The sequence below is a fragment of the Thunnus thynnus genome, chromosome 23 (assembly GCF_963924715.1).
Source record: "Thunnus thynnus chromosome 23, fThuThy2.1, whole genome shotgun sequence".
NCBI lineage: Eukaryota > Metazoa > Chordata > Actinopteri > Scombriformes > Scombridae > Thunnus > Thunnus thynnus.
Window position 1 is genome coordinate 2,956,246 of NC_089539.1, and position 21,683 is coordinate 2,977,928.

Genomic DNA, 21,683 nt, shown 5'->3' on the forward strand with positions numbered 1-21,683 from the left:
CTCACCCTTTATCCGTTCCTTCCGTCATCAGTGCGTCAGATGGGCGTGCGTTCTTGAGGTGATGAACTGAACCAAAACGTGTGTGCTGCGCGGCTTTTGAAAACTGCTGAAATGGAGGAGGGCAGTGCTTGCAAATGGCATTCTGGACTCACAAATAGTCGACTTTCTGAACTTCAGTGCACGTGCTGTTGCGTCTCCATCATGTGTGCTGGCATTGCAAAGGGGCTTCCCATGGCATTGGTGGTATAGTGGCGAGCATAGCTGCTTCCCACGCGGGGGCCAGTCGCGTATAGGTGGAACACAGTGACAGCCAATGAAATTGCAGCATTTTTCACGCTGTCCAAGGTGCTGAAGTGCTCACTCAGGCAGCCGTCCAAGGTGCTGAACTGTTTTCTCATGCAGCAGTTTTCAGACTGGACGCGGGTTCGAATCCCGGTCAGGGCAATGCCTGTCATACATTATAAAAGATAAATAGCTATTTAGAATCAATAAACATGAATGCTACTTTGTTGTGCACTTTTTCTTCAGTTTATCATTAGATTGTAGTGGCAGAAAGCTAAGTGGCAATGAGCCCTGAAGTCAAAGCTAGCACATAAAGACAAAAATAGTAAAGCAAACCAAAACTTGGCCTAGTGTGGCCTCATGGCCCAGTTATATCAAATACCTGAGTTACATGTGGCTATTAAATAATATTAGAGTTTTCTTACTCAGTGTAACACGTTTAAATTATTATTCATTTATCAATGAGACATGTAGACATTAATGAATTAAATATTGTTTATTAGACACTCTTGACAATTATAACAGTCATAATATTGATCAAACACATAGAACCAGTGGTGTTGAGTCATAAACAGACACACACACACACACACACAATTCAAATAAAAAATAAAATATATTATAGAGCTGCAACTAAAAATTATTTTCATTATCGATTTCTGTGTTGATTATATTCTTGATGTTGATCAATGTTTCCCAAAGCCCAAGATGATGTCTTCAAATGTCTTGTTTTGTCCCAAACTAACTGTCCACACAGATATTCAGTTTACTTTCCTATAGGAGTAAGGAAAACCAGAAAATATTCACATTTGAGTAGCTGAAATCAGAGAATTTAGATTTTTTTTTAAATGACAAAACGATGAATCAATTATCAAAATAGTTGGCTGTTAATTTAATAGTTGGCAACTAATTGATGAATCTGCTAATCATTGCAACTCTACTTGAATGGTTTGTTGAACTTATTGCCTTGTGTTAATGTATTTAGACACACTGCTGCCCTGATTTTGGCTCTATTTTCTCACCCTCGTTCTCCTCTCTCTCCAAGACAGTCCTCCTGACTGTGTTCCTGTTCCAGCTGCTGAGGACTGTTGAACTGAGGGTGTTCTCCAGAAAATATTAACATTGGAGAAGCTGGACTAAGAAAATTTGGTCTTTTTTTTCTTAAAAAAGAAAGACTCCAAATGATTAATCAATCATCAAACTAGTTTAATATAAACTATTAATAGATGAATTTAATAATCTACAACTAATCGATTAATCAAATAACTGTTGCAGCACTAATATATTACAATATTAAACAGTTGCAGTTAACTTCTGAGGCACACAAATAATTGAAATGAGTGAGCCACCAGAGGGTCCAGCAAAGGTAACCAGATTAATTCTATATACAGAAAGATTTGAAATTGCAAGAAAATATTTTGAAAATAGAACACTTCCTCAATTTGACACATAAAAATAGCAGTCTTATAAAACACTAAATAGAAAAATGAGTACTTTTAAATAAGGATAAAATGAGCAAAAGATATTTACACACATGAAAAAACACTCTCCCTCTCCCTGTCTCATTTTCCCTTTTCAACTTCCCATCTCTGTCTTTCCATCTCATAAAATTGAGACTCCTGGAACTCTTTCCAGGTCATCTCCTTGCCCATGCCCTGATCTTTGTATATTGAAAAGACTTTTGCTGGACAGTAAATGTATTTCCCCACCACTCCAGGGAAGCCTGTATGAATATGAGGACTGTTTGGGCCCTGCTTCAGTTCCATTTTACAGAATCGACACTTTCGACCTGTGTGCTGCGATTCTGCCCTTTTTCTTTTCTGTTGTCCTCTCTCCTCCACATTCTTCTTTGTGGCATCCAGTTCCCGCTGAAAGAATTCTGTCCCTGCAAAGTCTTTGAAGGGCATTTTAGGGTTTGTCAAACCTTCAGCACCATAAGTTTTAAAAACCTTGTTGGAGCAGTAAAAGTATCTGACAGGACCTTGTTGAAAGAAGAAGTGGATGGAGGAACCATCGTTCTCATATCTGGACTTTGGCTGGCCACAGGAAAGACACGTTTTTGTCTGTGGCTTCTTTTTTCCTGGTTGTTGTTGTGGCTGTTGCTGCTGCTGCCTCTCCATGATGTTTTTAACAATCTTCTCGATGGAGTCTTGGGTTAGAGGTGTGGCCAGGGTCTGAGCAGGTGGAGGTGGGTTTACTGTTGCGACAGGCATGGTAACAACTGGCACACTTGTTGTTTCACTCCCTACTGTCAGAGAGTGCCAGAGTTGCTGCCTGTCTTGGAGTTTTTCTGGGCTTGTGTTTAAAGAGGAGCTGGTGTTCATCAACTTGGCCAGGTGCTTTAAATATTGTGAAATGTGTAATTTTGTTGTTGGGTGGAGCATGCTATTTGGGTCATTACATGAGCTGTGAACGAGAGCAGCATAGTCCTGGTCCACATGCTTGAGCATGTCCTTCTGCCCACGGTGTTTGTTGAGCAGGTCGTCGATGGCCTTCTTCATGGGGGCTGGCCAGCGCTTGTGGTCTAACACAAAGACTCTCCCACCAGTCTTCACAGGTCCAGTGCGAGCAGCAGTTGGTGAGGACAGCTGGGGCAGAGGTGGTGGGTATGTAGTTTCTATAACAACAAAAGACAGAGTATAATAAGTCATTCTGGCCTGCATAAGTAAGAAAACTCAATTTACACACTTGTATGTGGGAAAACCCACTTTGAAGCAGTGAAGCTAATGTTGGTCAGATAATTTTAGCTGAATTTATTGTCACTGTCTGGTATGTTTATGTAAAAGTCTATCAAGTAATACAATTTATAAGGTCCCCACATTGTCACATCTCTACGAAAAGAAATTTACACACTGAGATTAGGCTATTTATAAAAATAACTATGATTGAAATCCAGGCAATGATGGCAGTGATGCTTAGGCTTTGTCCACCACTTTGTCAGTCAAATGTTTACCTGGTTCTGTCTGAGGATCAGGAGCTGAACTTGGATCCACATCTGGTTTCACAGCAACATCAGCAGGAGGGCACACAGGGAACTGAAACAGCTTGGTTGGAGCCGTGGATGATGACTGAGGAAGCTCAGATGGCACAGGGGGCGGGCTGATTTGAGGAGGTGGACTTAGGGCATCTGTAGAGTCTGTCTTGCTCCTGTGCTTATCCCAGTCTAGAGGAACTGGGCGGCAATCAGGCTCAACATACTCTAGGCCAAACTTTTCTCCAGTGTCTCTGCTAGAGAGACGAAAAGCAGGATACTTCTCTTCCCCAAACACCCGTTCAGAGACTGCATTGAGATCTGCAATCAAAGCTGGATCAAAGACAGCTGGAAGACGAACATCTGGCTGCTTCAAGTCCACCAGCCGCTGGTAATTCCACCGTGCCACACCCGTCATCCCTTGAGCTTGAAACAGCTCTGAGGAAATGCGTGTTCCAGTGACCCATTGAGCCTGATGGAAGTGGTAACCCTCTTGCTGAGATGTGCCTCTAATGGGGATCCAAACAGGAACTTTAGCTCCTTCACCCTGCACATGGTTGAGCTGCACTGTTCCTCCATGTCTGTACAAGATCCCACCTTCCACCTGGGGATCACTAAGGCAACCTCGCAGGATGTGCACACGCTGAATCCGCCATGCCTTCAGCATGGACGGCTTAAATAGAGGGACATCATTCGGATCTTTGGCCAGGTAGAAGTGTTGGAATACTCCCTCAACTCTCTGAACAAGCTCCTCGGGTTGTGGAATCTTAGTCCTGCAGTGCCCGCGAATGTGTTTCTTTGTCGGGTTGGCGGGTTGAATTCCACAAAAGGTATAGGCGTCTTTGAGCCTCTGCAGGTCTTCCTGATCCACCACAGAAAAGGCTGCAGACAGGAACTGGGCAAAAGAGCTGTACAGGGGATGATGCTCTGAAACACACTCACGGAGGAACCGCCTCATACAATGGAACAAGTCCAGCTTAATGGTTATGTTCGTATTGTAATGGCATCTTGATGCACACGTGTTCAGCAGGTTACCAGAGGTGGCCTCAGCAACAATGGCATCAGTTGTTCTCCAAGCGTCCCAGTTCAGATGCTCTCCTGCGCAAGATTCTGCCACCTTAAATGCTGCACAGCAATCCCTGAAACAAAAAATAAAAAGCAGAGTACACCCATGAATGTTAAAGCAGTCATATCAATCACTATGTGTACTCCTGTATATTCAGTTATGTAATGAAATTATATTTATTTATAAAAAGTATGCATTAATGAATACAAAAGGGATTTTCTTCCATCAAACTGAAAATATAAAATATGAAAAGCAATGTATGTTGTAATTACTAGCTTAATAATGATTCATTCTCACCTGTCAACCCACTGGTACTGGGCCTTCTCTATGCCTGCAGAGCTGTAGCGGTTCGCTAGTCCCTCATACATCGGCTTCAGTGACTTCTCTGTCTCAGACTGCACCATCACCCATGAAAGAATCATCCAGTTTTCGTTCATGATTGCATATGACGACATGGTCCCAGATGAAAAGGTTACCTTCCTCGCAACTTTACGGGTGTGGTCTGAGCGAAAAGCCTGTCCAAAGTTGCCCTGCAGAAGTGTTTTGATGGCAACCTCCTGGTGCTGGTACTCATGCAGTAGGCAGTCAGTCAGGTAGTGTGCAGACACAGAGATCCCATTCCAGCCATCTGAATCACCATACTCTCCAAAAGGAGCTGGCTTGGTTTCTTGTCTTAGGAACTGCGTGATGGTTCTCTGGTCATACTTTCCTGCCTCACCATCCATGATGTTTTGGCAGCTAAGGAGGTAGGCCAGGTTAGCACGTTCATATTTAAGGTGCATCATCTCCATTATCTGGTTTGCCATGTCGGTGGGAGAGTTGCCCGTGCGCCTGAGCTCATCCATGACTGATTTACAGATGGCCTTCTTGTAGGTCAGTATTGCTGGCAACAAGTTTGTGTACCTCTTTGGAAGATTTTCCAGCCAAAGTGGGTTGTCAGCATACCACCTCTTCCGGCAAACTTTGCAGCACAGCCTAGATGACAACAGGTAGTACTGTCCTGTGACGCCTACAATCACACGAGGTCTACCGATGCCTGCAGAGACAACTTGGGGCCGAACACAACCGTCAATACATGGCAGAGTGTCATTGTTTCTCAGCCTTCCCATTAAGCTGTCATTCTCTGGTTTCCATATGAAAAAGGGATGGAGCTGAAAGTACTTTGGGGATGGAAGATCAGAGATGCTGTCAATTAATTCTGGCTGGGGAGGGAAACGCCACAATGATACCATCTTCATGGGGTTGCTCACAGGGATGGAGCCTGGCCAGAGACCCATGGATTCCAGCTCCGTCTTCATCCAGATCCTCTGCTGCTGTGAACAGTTCCACTGACTGACATCATGATCATAGCCAGGAAGTTGTAGAGGAGGACAGGTGGGAACAGTTGATGGCTGACCTAGTCAGGCAAGAAAAGAAACACATGGTAAATTATTGAGAATGTGTATGTGACCTGATTCTATCGTTTTTGCAAACACACAACCGACTAAAAAACACTAAAACACTTACTTTGAGCTCTCTGCGCAGCTGGCAATGGCAGCGGAGGTTGAGGGGGCACTGCAGACCTCTCAGGAGAACATAAAAGTGTCTCTGACAATACATAGAAAGAAAGAATGTAATAAGGCACTCTGTATCTAGTCTGCAGTCCATGAAATTCAGAAAGCTGTACACTGAAGTACTGGCTATTTTTTGTCTTAAAACTGCACACCAGTCTTCAGTTAGCAATTGTCTTTAAAAGGAGGCTAACATAATCCTGTATCTGATTTACAACAATTGAACAGACTTTAAAGGATTTACAACAACAGGTATGATGCACACTAAATAGATATTTTCGTGATGCAAATACAGTTAAAATGATACATACCCGGTACCGTGACAGTTGTCTCTGTGGGTAGGGAACCTGCTGTTTCTGGCATGAGAAACATCAGTTGCTGGGGAAGGGGCACAGGTCTTTTAACAGACGGCAGCGCTGGGGCTGCAAGGAGGGAAGCGGATAAAAAAAGTTATCAGTTAAATGTTTAACAAAAATAACCAGAGTGAATACAACAGAAAGGTTTAAGTGGATTAACAGAAATATGATGCATTTACCATCTACTTCTGAACTCTTCAGTTCAGTTGGTGTGGACAGTGTAGCAGATGGTACTACAACAGAAAAAGTCGTGTCAGTTATTTATATTTTGGGAATATACAAAAACTGGTGTTAGTAAAGGCAAAACAGAATCCATTTGTTACTTCACCTGCTCATCTCAGTCTTCTAGTGAAACAATACCTATACAAATTTTTAGAACTGTGCGTTGTACTGTGTCTAATATATGAAAATTGTATTTCATTCATACACATGCATTTATTTTTTAAGGGATTAGTAGTCAGTTGTCACATACAGTCATTACAATTTAGCCTAGGCAGGGGAAGCAACATGGCACACTGTAAACACATGCAAGTGTTAGTAACCAAAGCAGTTTGAAGTTGTCACCCCCCCCCCAATTTCATCCATATAAGAAAATAAAGACTGATACTTACCCTCATCATGATGGGTATCAATTCATAGTCACTAGGACAATAAGTAGAACACCAAACACAAACATGACGAGAACACGACCAGAACGTGGTCAACATGAGAAGGAACGGTTTAAATCATGCTTCAGTTTGGGATAACAATTCATGGTCCCAGAGTTGTCCGTTGATGCAGGACGTTTTTGGTTAAGAACCTCTTTCTGGTCCTGAAGTCTGTCGTCGTCTGGCAGTTGATGATGTGGGTGCAGCAGCAACAGCTGTAAGACATAAAAGAATAATAATAAAGTAGAGACTGAGTATAAAGTACATTTAATAGCATGCAAGCTGAACTGTACATTTTTTTTGGAATGACAATAAGGAAAACCAATGTTTACTCACAGCTCTGAGGTTGTTTGGAAGGCGAGATACTCAGCATCGCTCTCTCCAGCTCTTCATCTTCATCCATCACTGTGATGCAAACAGACAAGAATTATAATGTTCTAAAATATGTCTTCACTGTATATAAGCTAGTATGAATAAAATCACCACTGAAATTATTTAACTTTTTCCCCATTGGTGTACTTAAAAAACTTTGGTTACCATGACAACATGTATACCTTTTTGACTAAAAAAAAGGAAAACAAGACCCACCCATGGCTTCAGCAGGAGCACGTGAGGTTGGTGTCGTCAGAGGAGGGTCAGAGGCAGGATGCTGCTTCTTTTGCAGGTATCGCTGCAACTTGTGCATCTTAGTCCCTGGAGCACAGCCTTTCTTCAGTATAAAGGCTGCATAGCCATCATCCCTGCTGTCCCAAATCTCTCGCCAGGTGTTGCTGGCGCGAGAGCCAAAACCAACCAGCTGGTCATCCTCTGATGCTGCTGCTGCTGTCGCAACCGGCTTTTTGGAGTCATAGCTGAGGAGAGACTGGATTTCTTTAAAGCTGAGGGCATAGCTCACAAATGACAGTAGGCTGTCCTTGCTGTGTCCCTCTGCCATGAAGACTCCCGCAGCTTCTTCCTTTTCATGACTCTTGAGTAGGTAGATGGTATACCCGATGTCATTCTCAAGGAGCCAGCGGAAAGACTTCCCCTTGTACTTCCCAAACTGCAGGATGTACTCTCCATACACCTCCGTTTTGTCTGAGGCATCCCCTCCTCTCTGACGGACCACTGTGAGAGCATTTGTTTTCACCAGCTCTTCTTTCACAGGTGCAGACTTGTCCTGTAGAGACGGGTTGTCTTTTAACAGTTTGGCTGCATCAGTAGGATCCTGGCGCAGGTATCCAAGTGGTCCTTTGCGAAACGTGACACTTATTTTCCCAGGGAAGAAAAGTAGTTTGCGCATTTTTATCTGTAATGAAGAAAACAATTTAGTCTTTTTATACATTACAGACAGGCGTTTTTATAAGAGGTGTTGATATATAGGGGCTCAATGGGGAGCAGGGATTAGGAAGTTTCTATTTCGGCCTGTCTGCATTTTCTCCCTCTATTTGTCTGGGTTTCCCCTTACAGATTCCACATTCCCTACAATGTTAACATAAACGTGTGACACCATGAAGCATACATGATATGTACTAAGCTGTGCACAACATGGCATAGTATGAGAAACCCTCAGAGACATGTGTGGTATGCAAATAAACAATACTGTGGTTTTACAAAAAAACAGTAAAGTAAACCTGTAAACTCTGATTCTGGTTTTAACTTTAAAACACTAAAACAGCGACTATATAACGTTAAATGTAAACACGACGAATTTACAAGATTTAAATGAGGCAGGTTCATTCATAGTTTATTAACGTGTAATTCTTGCATTGTGCGTAAAATAGTATCAGAGCGTATCTAACGTTAACAAGCTACTGGTATGCTTCGCCATATTTAAATGGACGTTAACGTTACGTCACACAGTAATGCTTTCGACTTAACGTTAAGTTGTCAGTTTCCAGACACCGTTAAAACAACGACACATCCAGCTAACGTGTGAATAAACCTTCTTTAACCGTCTGTTTAAGGTTACGTTAGCATAAGGTTATATTTAATTCTTCCGAAAGTGACGGTGACATTAACCTGTTCGACACAATAAACTCAAGAACTAGGACTAACTTTATAGCGGTAACGTAAACAGAGAAACCTTGGACAGAACCAAGGCAAAATACAACTACTTGTTCGTTCACTGTTTAATTTTTCATTCAACTAAAGATAACTTACCGGTTAGCAATTTCCACACAGCGTAGCACTAGTTAATGTCAGCCGTCCATCCACCGTTCAAACTGGCGCTGAAAGGTGAAGTGACGTCGAAATCTCACAAAATGGCTAAACGGCGCATACTAGCGGACAAAAATATATTACATCCGTAGTGGTTTAGCACTACCATAGAGAATGAATGGGAAACGGTTTAGGGCGGTTTAGCTAAACAATTCTCGGCCCCCGCGCAGTTGACCCGGGTTCGATTCCCGGCCAATGCATGATCTGAAAAGTCTGCAGAACAGTCAGCTTGTCTTCAGGAGCAACGTGAAGCTGTGTTAAATCACTCGCAGTGCGGTCTTTCAAAAGTGTGGAAAACGACGCGAGGCTTGTATGAAAACGGACGTGTTGTGTTTCGGTAAGTACTTGCCACGGTTGTGATGGTGGCTGCTTCCCGCCAAGCTGATGGGGTTCAAACTCCTGTCCGATCCACAGGGACTCGGGCTCCTCCTAGGTCGCTGATTGCACGCCTTTCACTTTTCAGGGGAAACCTCTATCCATCTTCTGTGTGCGTACAGTTATTCCTCATCAGATGGGGATTGGATGGTCACACACAAGTGCCTCATAGTGGTAAGACCAGCTTTCCTGACCGGGAATCGAGCCCGGGCCGCGGCGGTGAGAGTGCCCAGTACTCGCCACTGGACCATCAGGGAGCCATACACCGATCACCGGCGACAAACTAAACGACTGGCATCGCTATTGTCGCAGCCGACTCACCTCATGCCATTCCTGCGTTCCCTGACCGGGAATCGAACCCGGGCCGCGGCGGTGAGAGCGCCGAATCCTAGCCACTAGACCACCAGGGATCCATGAGCGTGGGGAGGGATGGAGCAAAAAGTAAATCAAACACTGATCACCCACTTCCAAATTTGGCTTGTTTGACTAAATTACTTGCGCGGCTATACAGGCAACCGACTCATCCTATGCCACGCCAGCATTCCCTGACCGGGAATCGAACCCGGGCCGCGGCGGTGAAAGCGCCGAATCCTAGCCACTAGACCATCAGGGAACGTCTTGCCTATACCTGGAGGAAACAAAAGTGTTTCAAACAATTGTCATCCTTTCCAAAAGTTTGCCCTTTCTGTCTCGGTGACTGAACCTTCCAATAAACAGGCAATTCATCTTACTTTAAATGAGATGAAGTGCTGTGCCGCGTTCATCACGTGTGCTGGCATCGCAATGGGGCTTTTCATGGCATCTGTGGTGTCGTGGCGGGCATAGCTGCTTCCCAAGCAGTTGACCGGCCGGGGTTCGATTCCCGGCCAACGCGCGATCTGAAAAGTCTGCTGCACCGTCGGGTCGTACTCCGAGTAACGTGAAGTTCTTTTAAATCAGTTGTAGTACAGTGTTTGAAAATTGTGGAAAACGCTGCCAGGCTTGTCATGAAAATCCACAGGTTGTGTTTCAGTAAATACCTGCCGCAGTTATGATGGTGGCTGCTTCCCGCCAAGCGGCTCGGGTTCAAACTCCTGGCCAATCACAGGAACTGGGGCTTCACGTAGGTCGCTGATTACGCGTCTTTCACTTCTCAGGGGAAACCTCTATCCATCTTCCGTGCGCTTACAGTTATTCCTCATCAGGGTCACTGGGGTGGATCAGAGACGGGTACTGAATCCCGCCTTGGGAGAAATTGAGAGAAGCAGGCTCTGTGGAGATAACAGGTGCATCATAGTGGTAAGACCAGCTTCCCTGACTGGGAATACAGCCCCGGTCCGCGGCGGCGAGAGTGCCAAATACTAGCCACCAGAGCGTTTGGGAGCCGCGAAGGTGAGAAAGGATGACGCAAAAGGAAATCAAACACTGATCACCCTCGACAAAATTGGGCTGGTTTGATTAAAATTACTGGCATCGCTATATAGGCAGCCAACTCACGTCATGCCTCCTCAGCTTTCCCTGACCGGGAATCGAACCCGGGCCGCGGCGGTGAGAGCGCCGAATCCTAGCCACTAGACCATCAGGGAGCCGCTTACCCCCAACTGGAGGAAACAGACCTGGATCAAACAATTGTCACCCTCTCCCAAACTTTGCCTTTTTTGTCTCAGTGACTGAGCTCTCTAATAAGCAGGCCATTCATCGTATTTTAAATAGCCCTTATGTGTGACAGCCCACTTGATTGGGCTTGATGACAAACTGTATTCTCTCTGCTGTGAACGACAAGAAGCACTCGCAGGCTCTTTGCGTCAAGCTATCAACCACACTAGATTTGAGAATTCCCTGATTTTACACAAACAGACAGATTAGGTCATGTCAGATCAAAACTTGTGCTCGTGGAAAAGACCTTTCACAGGGTTCAAATCTAGCGGCAGTCCTGCTTAACATGTTTGTGGCTGATATTTTCATGCGTACAAGTTATGGTTGCTCTCATATTCACAGCAGCCTGTTTAATCCAATTGGGCTGGCACTGTAAACATGGTCCTTTAAAATCTGTAATGTTGCCTCAACCCTTTGAAAAGCGGAGGGGAGGTAGTTGTGGCCGAGTGGTCAAGGCGATGGACTAGAAATCCATTGGGGTTTCCCCGCGCAGGTTCGAATCCTGCCAACTACGGAGGCCTCACCCTTTATCCGTTCCTTCCGTCATCAGTGCGTCAGATGGGCGTGCGTTCTTGAGGTGATGAACTGAACCAAAACGTGTGTGCTGCGCAGCTTTTGAAAACTGCTGAAATGGAGGAGGGCAGTGCTTGCAAATGGCATTCTGGACTCACAAATAGTCGACTTTCTGAACTTCAGTGCACGTGCTGTTGCGTCTCCATCGTGTGTGCTGGCATTGCAAAGGGGCTTCCCATGGCATTGGTGGTATAGTGGCGAGCATAGCTGCTTCCCAAGCAGTTGACCCGGGTTCGATTCCCGGCCAATGCATGATCTGAAAAGTCTGCAGAACAGTCAGCTTGTCTTCAGGAGCAACGTGAAGCTGTGTTAAATCACTCGCAGTGCGGTCTTTCAAAAGTGTGGAAAACGACGCGAGGCTTGTATGAAAACGGACGTGTTGTGTTTCGGTAAGTACTTGCCACGGTTGTGATGGTGGCTGCTTCCCGCCAAGCTGATGGGGTTCAAACTCCTGTCCGATCCACAGGGACTCGGGCTCCTCCTAGGTCGCTGATTGCACGCCTTTCACTTTTCAGGGGAAACCTCTATCCATCTTCTGTGTGCGTACAGTTATTCCTCATCAGATGGGGATTGGATGGTCACACACAAGTGCCTCATAGTGGTAAGACCAGCTTTCCTGACCGGGAATCGAGCCCGGGCCGCGGCGGTGAGAGTGCCCAGTACTCGCCACTGGACCATCAGGGAGCCATACACCGATCACCGGCGACAAACTAAACGACTGGCATCGCTATTGTCGCAGCCGACTCACCTCATGCCATTCCTGCGTTCCCTGACCGGGAATCGAACCCGGGCCGCGGCGGTGAGAGCGCCGAATCCTAGCCACTAGACCACCAGGGATCCATGAGCGTGGGGAGGGATGGAGCAAAAAGTAAATCAAACACTGATCACCCACTTCCAAATTTGGCTTGTTTGACTAAATTACTTGCGCGGCTATACAGGCAACCGACTCATCCTATGCCACGCCAGCATTCCCTGACCGGGAATCGAACCCGGGCCGCGGCGGTGAAAGCGCCGAATCCTAGCCACTAGACCATCAGGGAACGTCTTGCCTATACCTGGAGGAAACAAAAGTGTTTCAAACAATTGTCATCCTTTCCAAAAGTTTGCCCTTTCTGTCTCGGTGACTGAACCTTCCAATAAACAGGCAATTCATCTTACTTTAAATGAGATGAAGTGCTGTGCCGCGTTCATCACGTGTGCTGGCATCGCAATGGGGCTTTTCATGGCATCTGTGGTGTCGTGGCGGGCATAGCTGCTTCCCAAGCAGTTGACCGGCCGGGGTTCGATTCCCGGCCAACGCGCGATCTGAAAAGTCTGCTGCACCGTCGGGTCGTACTCCGAGTAACGTGAAGTTCTTTTAAATCAGTTGTAGTACAGTGTTTGAAAATTGTGGAAAACGCTGCCAGGCTTGTCATGAAAATCCACAGGTTGTGTTTCAGTAAATACCTGCCGCAGTTATGATGGTGGCTGCTTCCCGCCAAGCGGCTCGGGTTCAAACTCCTGGCCAATCACAGGAACTGGGGCTTCACGTAGGTCGCTGATTACGCGTCTTTCACTTCTCAGGGGAAACCTCTATCCATCTTCCGTGCGCTTACAGTTATTCCTCATCAGGGTCACTGGGGTGGATCAGAGACGGGTACTGAATCCCGCCTTGGGAGAAATTGAGAGAAGCAGGCTCTGTGGAGATAACAGGTGCATCATAGTGGTAAGACCAGCTTCCCTGACTGGGAATACAGCCCCGGTCCGCGGCGGCGAGAGTGCCAAATACTAGCCACCAGAGCGTTTGGGAGCCGCGAAGGTGAGAAAGGATGACGCAAAAGGAAATCAAACACTGATCACCCTCGACAAAATTGGGCTGGTTTGATTAAAATTACTGGCATCGCTATATAGGCAGCCAACTCACGTCATGCCTCCTCAGCTTTCCCTGACCGGGAATCGAACCCGGGCCGCGGCGGTGAGAGCGCCGAATCCTAGCCACTAGACCATCAGGGAGCCGCTTACCCCCAACTGGAGGAAACAGACCTGGATCAAACAATTGTCACCCTCTCCCAAACTTTGCCTTTTTTGTCTCAGTGACTGAGCTCTCTAATAAGCAGGCCATTCATCGTATTTTAAATAGCCCTTATGTGTGACAGCCCACTTGATTGGGCTTGATGACAAACTGTATTCTCTCTGCTGTGAACGACAAGAAGCACTCGCAGGCTCTTTGCGTCAAGCTATCAACCACACTAGATTTGAGAATTCCCTGATTTTACACAAACAGACAGATTAGGTCGTGTCAGATCAAAACTTGTGCTCGTGGAAAAGACCTTTCACAGGGTTCAAATCTAGCGGCAGTCCTGCTTAACATGTTTGTGGCTGATATTTTCATGCGTACAAGTTATGGTTGCTCTCATATTCACAGCAGCCTGTTTAATCCAATTGGGCTGGCACTGTAAACATGGTCCTTTAAAATCTGTAATGTTGCCTCAACCCTTTGAAAAGCGGAGGGGAGGTAGTTGTGGCCGAGTGGTCAAGGCGATGGACTAGAAATCCATTGGGGTTTCCCCGCGCAGGTTCGAATCCTGCCAACTACGGAGGCCTCACCCTTTATCCGTTCCTTCCGTCATCAGTGCGTCAGATGGGCGTGCGTTCTTGAGGTGATGAACTGAACCAAAACGTGTGTGCTGCGCGGCTTTTGAAAACTGCTGAAATGGAGGAGGGCAGTGCTTGCAAATGGCATTCTGGACTCACAAATAGTCGACTTTCTGAACTTCAGTGCACGTGCTGTTGCGTCTCCATCATGTGTGCTGGCATTGCAAAGGGGCTTCCCATGGCATTGGTGGTATAGTGGCGAGCATAGCTGCTTCCCAAGCAGTTGACCCGGGTTCGATTCCCGGCCAATGCATGATCTGAAAAGTCTGCAGAACAGTCAGCTTGTCTTCAGGAGCAACGTGAAGCTGTGTTAAATCACTCGCAGTGCGGTCTTTCAAAAGTGTGGAAAACGACGCGAGGCTTGTATGAAAACGGACGTGTTGTGTTTCGGTAAGTACTTGCCACGGTTGTGATGGTGGCTGCTTCCCGCCAAGCTGATGGGGTTCAAACTCCTGTCCGATCCACAGGGACTCGGGCTCCTCCTAGGTCGCTGATTGCACGCCTTTCACTTTTCAGGGGAAACCTCTATCCATCTTCTGTGTGCGTACAGTTATTCCTCATCAGATGGGGATTGGATGGTCACACACAAGTGCCTCATAGTGGCAAGACCAGCTTTCCTGACCGGGAATCGAGCCCGGGCCGCGGCGGTGAGAGTGCCCAGTACTCGCCACTGGACCATCAGGGAGCCATACACCGATCACCGGCGACAAACTAAACGACTGGCATCGCTATTGTCGCATGCCATTCCTGCGTTCCCTGACCGGGAATCGAACCCGGGCCGCGGCGGTGAGAGCGCCGAATCCTAGCCACTAGACCACCAGGGATCCATGAGCGTGGGGAGGGATGGAGCAAAAAGTAAATCAAACACTGATCACCCACTTCCAAATTTGGCTTGTTTGACTAAATTACTTGCGCGGCTATACAGGCAACCGACTCATCCTATGCCACGCCAGCATTCCCTGACCGGGAATCGAACCCGGGCCGCGGCGGTGAAAGCGCCGAATCCTAGCCACTAGACCATCAGGGAACGTCTTGCCTATACCTGGAGGAAACAAAAGTGTTTCAAACAATTGTCATCCTTTCCAAAAGTTTGCCCTTTCTGTCTCGGTGACTGAACCTTCCAATAAACAGGCAATTCATCTTACTTTAAATGAGATGAAGTGCTGTGCCGCGTTCATCACGTGTGCTGGCATCGCAATGGGGCTTTTCATGGCATCTGTGGTGTCGTGGCGGGCATAGCTGCTTCCCAAGCAGTTGACCGGCCGGGGTTCGATTCCCGGCCAACGCGCGATCTGAAAAGTCTGCTGCACCGTCGGGTCATACTCCGAGTAACGTGACGTTCTTTTAAATCAGTTGTAGTACAGTGTTTGAAAATTGTGGAAAACGCTGCCAGGCTTGTCATGAAAATCCACAGGTTGTGTTTCAGTAAATACCTGCCGCAGTTATGATGGTGGCTGCTTCCCGCCAAGCGGCTCGGGTTCAAACTCCTGGCCAATCACAGGAACTGGGGCTTCACGTAGGTCGCTGATTACGCGTCTTTCACTTCTCAGGGGAAACCTCTATCCATCTTCCGTGCGCTTACAGTTATTCCTCATCAGGGTCACTGGGGTGGATCAGAGACGGGTACTGAATCCCGCCTTGGGAGAAATTGAGAGAAGCAGGCTCTGTGGAGATAACAGGTGCATCATAGTGGTAAGACCAGCTTCCCTGACTGGGAATACAGCCCCGGTCCGCGGCGGCGAGAGTGCCAAATACTAGCCACCAGAGCGTTTGGGAGCCGCGAAGGTGAGAAAGGATGACGCAAAAGGAAATCAAACACTGATCACCCTCGACAAAATTGGGCTGGTTTGATTAAAATTACTGGCATCGCTATATAGGCAGCCAACTCACGTCATGCCTCCTCAGCTTTCCCTGACCGGGAATCGAACCCGGGCCGCGGCGGTGAGAGCGCCGAATCCTAGCCACTAGACCATCAGGGAGCCGCTTACCCCCAACTGGAGGAAACAGACCTGGATCAAACAATTGTCACCCTCTCCCAAACTTTGCCTTTTTTGTCTCAGTGACTGAGCTCTCTAATAAGCAGGCCATTCATCGTATTTTAAATAGCCCTTATGTGTGACAGCCCACTTGATTGGGCTTGATGACAAACTGTATTCTCTCTGCTGTGAACGACAAGAAGCACTCGCAGGCTCTTTGCGTCAAGCTATCAACCACACTAGATTTGAGAATTCCCTGATTTTACACAAACAGACAGATTAGGTCATGTCAGATCAAAACTTGTGCTCGTGGAAAAGACCTTTCACAGGGTTCAAATCTAGCGGCAGTCCTGCTTAACATGTTTGTGGCTGATATTTTCATGCGTACAAGTTATGGTTGCTCTCATATTCACAGCAGCCTGTTTAATCCAATTGGGCTGGCACTGTAAACATGGTCCTTTAAAATCTGTAATGTTGCCTCAACCCTTTGAAAAGCGGAGGGGAGGTAGTTGTGGCCGAGTGGTCAAGGCGATGGACTAGAAATCCATTGGGGTTTCCCCGCGGCAGGTTCGAATCCTGCCAACTACGGAGGCCTCACCCTTTATCCGTTCCTTCCGTCATCAGTGCGTCAGATGGGCGTGCGTTCTTGAGGTGATGAACTGAACCAAAACGTGTGTGCTGCGCGGCTTTTGAAAACTGCTGAAATGGAGGAGGGCAGTGCTTGCAAATGGCATTCTGGACTCACAAATAGTCGACTTTCTGAACTTCAGTGCACGTGCTGTTGCGTCTCCATCATGTGTGCTGGCATTGCAAAGGGGCTTCCCATGGCATTGGTGGTATAGTGGCGAGCATAGCTGCTTCCCAAGCAGTTGACCCGGGTTCGATTCCCGGCCAATGCATGATCTGAAAAGTCTGCAGAACAGTCAGCTTGTCTTCAGGAGCAACGTGAAGCTGTGTTAAATCACTCGCAGTGCGGTCTTTCAAAAGTGTGGAAAACGACGCGAGGCTTGTATGAAAACGGACGTGTTGTGTTTCGGTAAGTACTTGCCACGGTTGTGATGGTGGCTGCTTCCCGCCAAGCTGATGGGGTTCAAACTCCTGTCCGATCCACAGGGACTCGGGCTCCTCCTAGGTCGCTGATTGCACGCCTTTCACTTTTCAGGGGAAACCTCTATCCATCTTCTGTGTGCGTACAGTTATTCCTCATCAGATGGGGATTGGATGGTCACACACAAGTGCCTCATAGTGGCAAGACCAGCTTTCCTGACCGGGAATCGAGCCCGGGCCGCGGCGGTGAGAGTGCCCAGTACTCGCCACTGGACCATCAGGGAGCCATACACCGATCACCGGCGACAAACTAAACAACTGGCATCGCTATTGTCGCATGCCATTCCTGCGTTCCCTGACCGGGAATCGAACCCGGGCCGCGGCGGTGAGAGCGCCGAATCCTAGCCACTAGACCACCAGGGATCCATGAGCGTGGGGAGGGATGGAGCAAAAAGTAAATCAAACACTGATCACCCACTTCCAAATTTGGCTTGTTTGACTAAATTACTTGCGCGGCTATACAGGCAACCGACTCATCCTATGCCACGCCAGCATTCCCTGACCGGGAATCGAACCCGGGCCGCGGCGGTGAAAGCGCCGAATCCTAGCCACTAGACCATCAGGGAACGTCTTGCCTATACCTGGAGGAAACAAAAGTGTTTCAAACAATTGTCATCCTTTCCAAAAGTTTGCCCTTTCTGTCTCGGTGACTGAACCTTCCAATAAACAGGCAATTCATCTTACTTTAAATGAGATGAAGTGCTGTGCCGCGTTCATCACGTGTGCTGGCATCGCAATGGGGCTTTTCATGGCATCTGTGGTGTCGTGGCGGGCATAGCTGCTTCCCAAGCAGTTGACCGGCCGGGGTTCGATTCCCGGCCAACGCGCGATCTGAAAAGTCTACTGCACCGTCGGGTCGTACTCCGAGTAACGTGAAGTTCTTTTAAATCAGTTGTAGTACAGTGTTTGAAAATTGTGGAAAACGCTGCCAGGCTTGTCATGAAAATCCACAGGTTGTGTTTCAGTAAATACCTGCCGCAGTTATGATGGTGGCTGCTTCCCGCCAAGCGGCTCGGGTTCAAACTCCTGGCCAATCACAGGAACTGGGGCTTCACGTAGGTCGCTGATTACGCGTCTTTCACTTCTCAGGGGAAACCTCTATCCATCTTCCGTGCGCTTACAGTTATTCCTCATCAGGGTCACTGGGGTGGATCAGAGACGGGTACTGAATCCCGCCTTGGGAGAAATTGAGAGAAGCAGGCTCTGTGGAGATAACAGGTGCATCATAGTGGTAAGACCAGCTTCCCTGACTGGGAATACAGCCCCGGTCCGCGGCGGCGAGAGTGCCAAATACTAGCCACCAGAGCGTTTGGGAGCCGCGAAGGTGAGAAAGGATGACGCAAAAGGAAATCAAACACTGATCACCCTCGACAAAATTGGGCTGGTTTGATTAAAATTACTGGCATCGCTATACAGGCAGCCAACTCACGTCATGCCTCCTCAGCTTTCCCTGACCGGGAATCGAACCCGGGCCGCGGCGGTGAGAGCGCCGAATCCTAGCCACTAGACCATCAGGGAGCCGCTTACCCCCAACTGGAGGAAACAGACCTGGATCAAACAATTGTCACCCTCTCCCAAACTTTGCCTTTTTTGTCTCAGTGACTGAGCTCTCTAATAAGCAGGCCATTCATCGTATTTTAAATAGCCCTTATGTGTGACAGCCCACTTGATTGGGCTTGATGACAAACTGTATTCTCTCTGCTGTGAACGACAAGAAGCACTCGCAGGCTCTTTGCGTCAAGCTATCAACCACACTAGATTTGAGAATTCCCTGATTTTACACAAACAGACAGATTAGGTCATGTCAGATCAAAACTTGTGCTCGTGGAAAAGACCTTTCACAGGGTTCAAATCTAGCGGCAGTCCTGCTTAACATGTTTGTGGCTGATATTTTCATGCGTACAAGTTATGGTTGCTCTCATATTCACAGCAGCCTGTTTAATCCAATTGGGCTGGCACTGTAAACATGGTCCTTTAAAATCTGTAATGTTGCCTCAACCCTTTGAAAAGCGGAGGGGAGGTAGTTGTGGCTAGAAATCCATTGGGGTTTCCCCGCGCAGGTTCGAATCCTGCCAACTACGGAGGCCTCACCCTTTATCCGTTCCTTCCGTCATCAGTGCGTCAGATGGGCGTGCGTTCTTGAGGTGATGAACTGAACCAAAACGTGTGTGCTGCGCGGCTTTTGCTGAAATGGAGGAGGGCAGTGCTTGCAAATGGCATTCTGGACTCACAAATAGTCGACTTTCTGAACTTCAGTGCACGTGCTGTTGCGTCTCCATCGTGTGTGCTGGCATTGCAAAGGGGCTTCCCATGGCATTGGTGGTATAGTGGCGAGCATAGCTGCTTCCCAAGCAGTTGACCCGGGTTCGATTCCCGGCCAATGCATGATCTGAAAAGTCTGCAGAACAGTCAGCTTGTCTTCAGGAGCAACGTGAAGCTGTGTTAAATCACTCGCAGTGCGGTCTTTCAAAAGTGTGGAAAACGACGCGAGGCTTGTATGAAAACGGACGTGTTGTGTTTCGGTAAGTACTTGCCACGGTTGTGATGGTGGCTGCTTCCCGCCAAGCTGATGGGGTTCAAACTCCTGTCCGATCCACAGGGACTCGGGCTCCTCCTAGGTCGCTGATTGCACGCCTTTTACTTTTCAGGGGAAACCTCTATCCATCTTCTGTGTGCGTACAGTTATTCCTCATCAGATGGGGATTGGATGGTCACACACAAGTGCCTCATAGTGGCAAGACCAGCTTTCCTGACCGGGAATCGAGCCCGGGCCGCGGCGGTGAGAGTGCCCAGTACTCGCCACTGGACCATCAGGGAGCCATACACCGATCACCGGCGACAAACTAAACGACTGGCATCGCTATTGTCGCATGCCATTCCTGCGTTCCCTGACCGGGAATCGAACCCGGGCCGCGGCGGTGAGAGCGCCGAATCCTAGCCACTAGACCACCAGGGATCCATGAGCGTGGGGAGGGATGGAGCAAAAAGTAAATCAAACACTGATCACCCACTTCCAAATTTGGCTTGTTTGACTAAATTACTTGCGCGGCTATACAGGCAACCGACTCATCCTATGCCACGCCAGCATTCCCTGACCGGGAATCGAACCCGGGCCGCGGCGGTGAAAGCGCCGAATCCTAGCCACTAGACCATCAGGGAACGTCTTGCCTATACCTGGAGGAAACAAAAGTGTTTCAAACAATTGTCATCCTTTCCAAAAGTTTGCCCTTTCTGTCTCGGTGACTGAACCTTCCAATAAACAGGCAATTCATCTTACTTTAAATGAGATGAAGTGCTGTGCCGCGTTCATCACGTGTGCTGGCATCGCAATGGGGCTTTTCATGGCATCTGTGGTGTCGTGGCGGGCATAGCTGCTTCCCAAGCAGTTGACCGGCCGGGGTTCGATTCCCGGCCAACGCGCGATCTGAAAAGTCTGCTGCACCGTCGGGTCGTACTCCGAGTAACGTGAAGTTCTTTTAAATCAGTTGTAGTACAGTGTTTGAAAATTGTGGAAAACGCTGCCAGGCTTGTCATGAAAATCCACAGGTTGTGTTTCAGTAAATACCTGCCGCAGTTATGATGGTGGCTGCTTCCCGCCAAGCGGCTCGGGTTCAAACTCCTGGCCAATCACAGGAACTGGGGCTTCACGTAGGTCGCTGATTACGCGTCTTTCACTTCTCAGGGGAAACCTCTATCCATCTTCCGTGCGCTTACAGTTATTCCTCATCAGGGTCACTGGGGTGGATCAGAGACGGGTACTGAATCCCGCCTTGGGAGAAATTGAGAGAAGCAGGCTCTGTGGAGATAACAGGTGCATCATAGTGGTAAGACCAGCTTCCCTGACTGGGAATACAGCCCCGGTCCGCGGCGGCGAGAGTGCCAAATACTAGCCACCAGAGCGTTTGGGAGCCGCGAAGGTGAGAAAGGATGACGCAAAAGGAAATCAAACACTGATCACCCTCGACAAAATTGGGCTGGTTTGATTAAAATTACTGGCATCGCTATATAGGCAGCCAACTCACGTCATGCCTCCTCAGCTTTCCCTGACCGGGAATCGAACCCGGGCCGCGGCGGTGAGAGCGCCGAATCCTAGCCACTAGACCATCAGGGAGCCGCTTACCCCCAACTGGAGGAAACAGACCTGGATCAAACAATTGTCACCCTCTCCCAAACTTTGCCTTTTTTGTCTCAGTGACTGAGCTCTCTAATAAGAAGGCCATTCATCGTATTTTAAATAGCCCTTATGTGTGACAGCCCACTTGATTGGGCTTGATGACAAACTGTATTCTCTCTGCTGTGAACGACAAGAAGC

At 47.8% G+C, this 21,683-nt stretch overlaps 1 protein-coding gene and 22 non-coding genes across 23 annotated transcripts; 7 read left to right on the plus strand and 16 right to left on the minus strand.

The window, feature by feature from the left end:
- Positions 1 to 763: 763 nt before the first annotated feature.
- LOC137175900 (uncharacterized) lies at positions 764 to 9,197 on the minus strand. Its single transcript, XM_067581835.1, has 10 exons — positions 9,015 to 9,197; positions 7,461 to 8,160; positions 7,209 to 7,277; positions 7,025 to 7,087; positions 6,405 to 6,458; positions 6,181 to 6,291; positions 5,826 to 5,906; positions 4,617 to 5,715; positions 3,236 to 4,392; positions 764 to 2,899 (listed from the first exon to the last, which is right to left on the minus strand). The coding sequence occupies exons 2-10, from the start codon at positions 8,152 to 8,154 to the stop codon at positions 1,845 to 1,847; spliced, it is 4,383 nt and encodes a 1,460-aa protein (XP_067437936.1). The 5' UTR covers positions 8,155 to 8,160; positions 9,015 to 9,197; the 3' UTR covers positions 764 to 1,844.
- A 587-nt stretch (positions 9,198 to 9,784) lies between these two features.
- On the minus strand, positions 9,785 to 9,856 carry trnae-cuc (transfer RNA glutamic acid (anticodon CUC)). The gene has a single exon. It is a non-coding gene; the product is annotated as a tRNA-Glu (tRNA).
- A 131-nt stretch (positions 9,857 to 9,987) lies between these two features.
- On the minus strand, positions 9,988 to 10,059 carry trnae-uuc (transfer RNA glutamic acid (anticodon UUC)). The gene has a single exon. It is a non-coding gene; the product is annotated as a tRNA-Glu (tRNA).
- An 880-nt stretch (positions 10,060 to 10,939) lies between these two features.
- trnae-cuc (transfer RNA glutamic acid (anticodon CUC)) lies at positions 10,940 to 11,011 on the minus strand. The gene has a single exon. It is a non-coding gene; the product is annotated as a tRNA-Glu (tRNA).
- Positions 11,012 to 11,513: 502 nt separating this feature from the next.
- trnas-aga (transfer RNA serine (anticodon AGA)) lies at positions 11,514 to 11,595 on the plus strand. Its single transcript has one exon. It is a non-coding gene; the product is annotated as a tRNA-Ser (tRNA).
- A 239-nt stretch (positions 11,596 to 11,834) lies between these two features.
- On the plus strand, positions 11,835 to 11,906 carry trnag-ccc (transfer RNA glycine (anticodon CCC)). The gene has a single exon. It is a non-coding gene; the product is annotated as a tRNA-Gly (tRNA).
- Positions 11,907 to 12,419: 513 nt separating this feature from the next.
- trnae-cuc (transfer RNA glutamic acid (anticodon CUC)) lies at positions 12,420 to 12,491 on the minus strand. The gene has a single exon. It is a non-coding gene; the product is annotated as a tRNA-Glu (tRNA).
- Positions 12,492 to 12,622: 131 nt separating this feature from the next.
- Positions 12,623 to 12,694, minus strand: trnae-uuc (transfer RNA glutamic acid (anticodon UUC)). The gene has a single exon. It is a non-coding gene; the product is annotated as a tRNA-Glu (tRNA).
- Positions 12,695 to 13,574: 880 nt separating this feature from the next.
- trnae-cuc (transfer RNA glutamic acid (anticodon CUC)) lies at positions 13,575 to 13,646 on the minus strand. The gene has a single exon. It is a non-coding gene; the product is annotated as a tRNA-Glu (tRNA).
- A 502-nt stretch (positions 13,647 to 14,148) lies between these two features.
- Positions 14,149 to 14,230, plus strand: trnas-aga (transfer RNA serine (anticodon AGA)). Its single transcript has one exon. It is a non-coding gene; the product is annotated as a tRNA-Ser (tRNA).
- A 239-nt stretch (positions 14,231 to 14,469) lies between these two features.
- On the plus strand, positions 14,470 to 14,541 carry trnag-ccc (transfer RNA glycine (anticodon CCC)). Its single transcript has one exon. It is a non-coding gene; the product is annotated as a tRNA-Gly (tRNA).
- Positions 14,542 to 15,040: 499 nt separating this feature from the next.
- On the minus strand, positions 15,041 to 15,112 carry trnae-cuc (transfer RNA glutamic acid (anticodon CUC)). Its single transcript has one exon. It is a non-coding gene; the product is annotated as a tRNA-Glu (tRNA).
- Positions 15,113 to 15,243: 131 nt separating this feature from the next.
- trnae-uuc (transfer RNA glutamic acid (anticodon UUC)) lies at positions 15,244 to 15,315 on the minus strand. Its single transcript has one exon. It is a non-coding gene; the product is annotated as a tRNA-Glu (tRNA).
- Positions 15,316 to 16,195: 880 nt separating this feature from the next.
- Positions 16,196 to 16,267, minus strand: trnae-cuc (transfer RNA glutamic acid (anticodon CUC)). The gene has a single exon. It is a non-coding gene; the product is annotated as a tRNA-Glu (tRNA).
- Positions 16,268 to 16,769: 502 nt separating this feature from the next.
- trnas-aga (transfer RNA serine (anticodon AGA)) lies at positions 16,770 to 16,852 on the plus strand. The gene has a single exon. It is a non-coding gene; the product is annotated as a tRNA-Ser (tRNA).
- Positions 16,853 to 17,091: 239 nt separating this feature from the next.
- Positions 17,092 to 17,163, plus strand: trnag-ccc (transfer RNA glycine (anticodon CCC)). The gene has a single exon. It is a non-coding gene; the product is annotated as a tRNA-Gly (tRNA).
- Positions 17,164 to 17,662: 499 nt separating this feature from the next.
- trnae-cuc (transfer RNA glutamic acid (anticodon CUC)) lies at positions 17,663 to 17,734 on the minus strand. Its single transcript has one exon. It is a non-coding gene; the product is annotated as a tRNA-Glu (tRNA).
- A 131-nt stretch (positions 17,735 to 17,865) lies between these two features.
- trnae-uuc (transfer RNA glutamic acid (anticodon UUC)) lies at positions 17,866 to 17,937 on the minus strand. The gene has a single exon. It is a non-coding gene; the product is annotated as a tRNA-Glu (tRNA).
- An 880-nt stretch (positions 17,938 to 18,817) lies between these two features.
- trnae-cuc (transfer RNA glutamic acid (anticodon CUC)) lies at positions 18,818 to 18,889 on the minus strand. Its single transcript has one exon. It is a non-coding gene; the product is annotated as a tRNA-Glu (tRNA).
- Positions 18,890 to 19,684: 795 nt separating this feature from the next.
- Positions 19,685 to 19,756, plus strand: trnag-ccc (transfer RNA glycine (anticodon CCC)). The gene has a single exon. It is a non-coding gene; the product is annotated as a tRNA-Gly (tRNA).
- Positions 19,757 to 20,255: 499 nt separating this feature from the next.
- Positions 20,256 to 20,327, minus strand: trnae-cuc (transfer RNA glutamic acid (anticodon CUC)). The gene has a single exon. It is a non-coding gene; the product is annotated as a tRNA-Glu (tRNA).
- Positions 20,328 to 20,458: 131 nt separating this feature from the next.
- On the minus strand, positions 20,459 to 20,530 carry trnae-uuc (transfer RNA glutamic acid (anticodon UUC)). Its single transcript has one exon. It is a non-coding gene; the product is annotated as a tRNA-Glu (tRNA).
- Positions 20,531 to 21,410: 880 nt separating this feature from the next.
- trnae-cuc (transfer RNA glutamic acid (anticodon CUC)) lies at positions 21,411 to 21,482 on the minus strand. Its single transcript has one exon. It is a non-coding gene; the product is annotated as a tRNA-Glu (tRNA).
- Between the last annotated feature and the right edge of the window lie 201 nt (positions 21,483 to 21,683).

Bases quoted from the DNA above. Each gene is read 5' to 3' on its own strand.
- LOC137175900 (XM_067581835.1), bottom strand. From the start codon at position 8,154: ATGCGCAAACTACTTTTCTTCCCTGGGAAAATAAGTGTCACGTTTCGC. The intron at 6,292-6,404 runs GTAAATGCATCA...CCCTCCTTGCAG, and splicing joins GAAGAGTTCAGAAGTAGATG to CCCCAGCGCTGCCGTCTGTT. The intron at 2,900-3,235 runs GTAAACATTTGA...TTGTTGTTATAG, and splicing joins TGATCCTCAGACAGAACCAG to AAACTACATACCCACCACCT.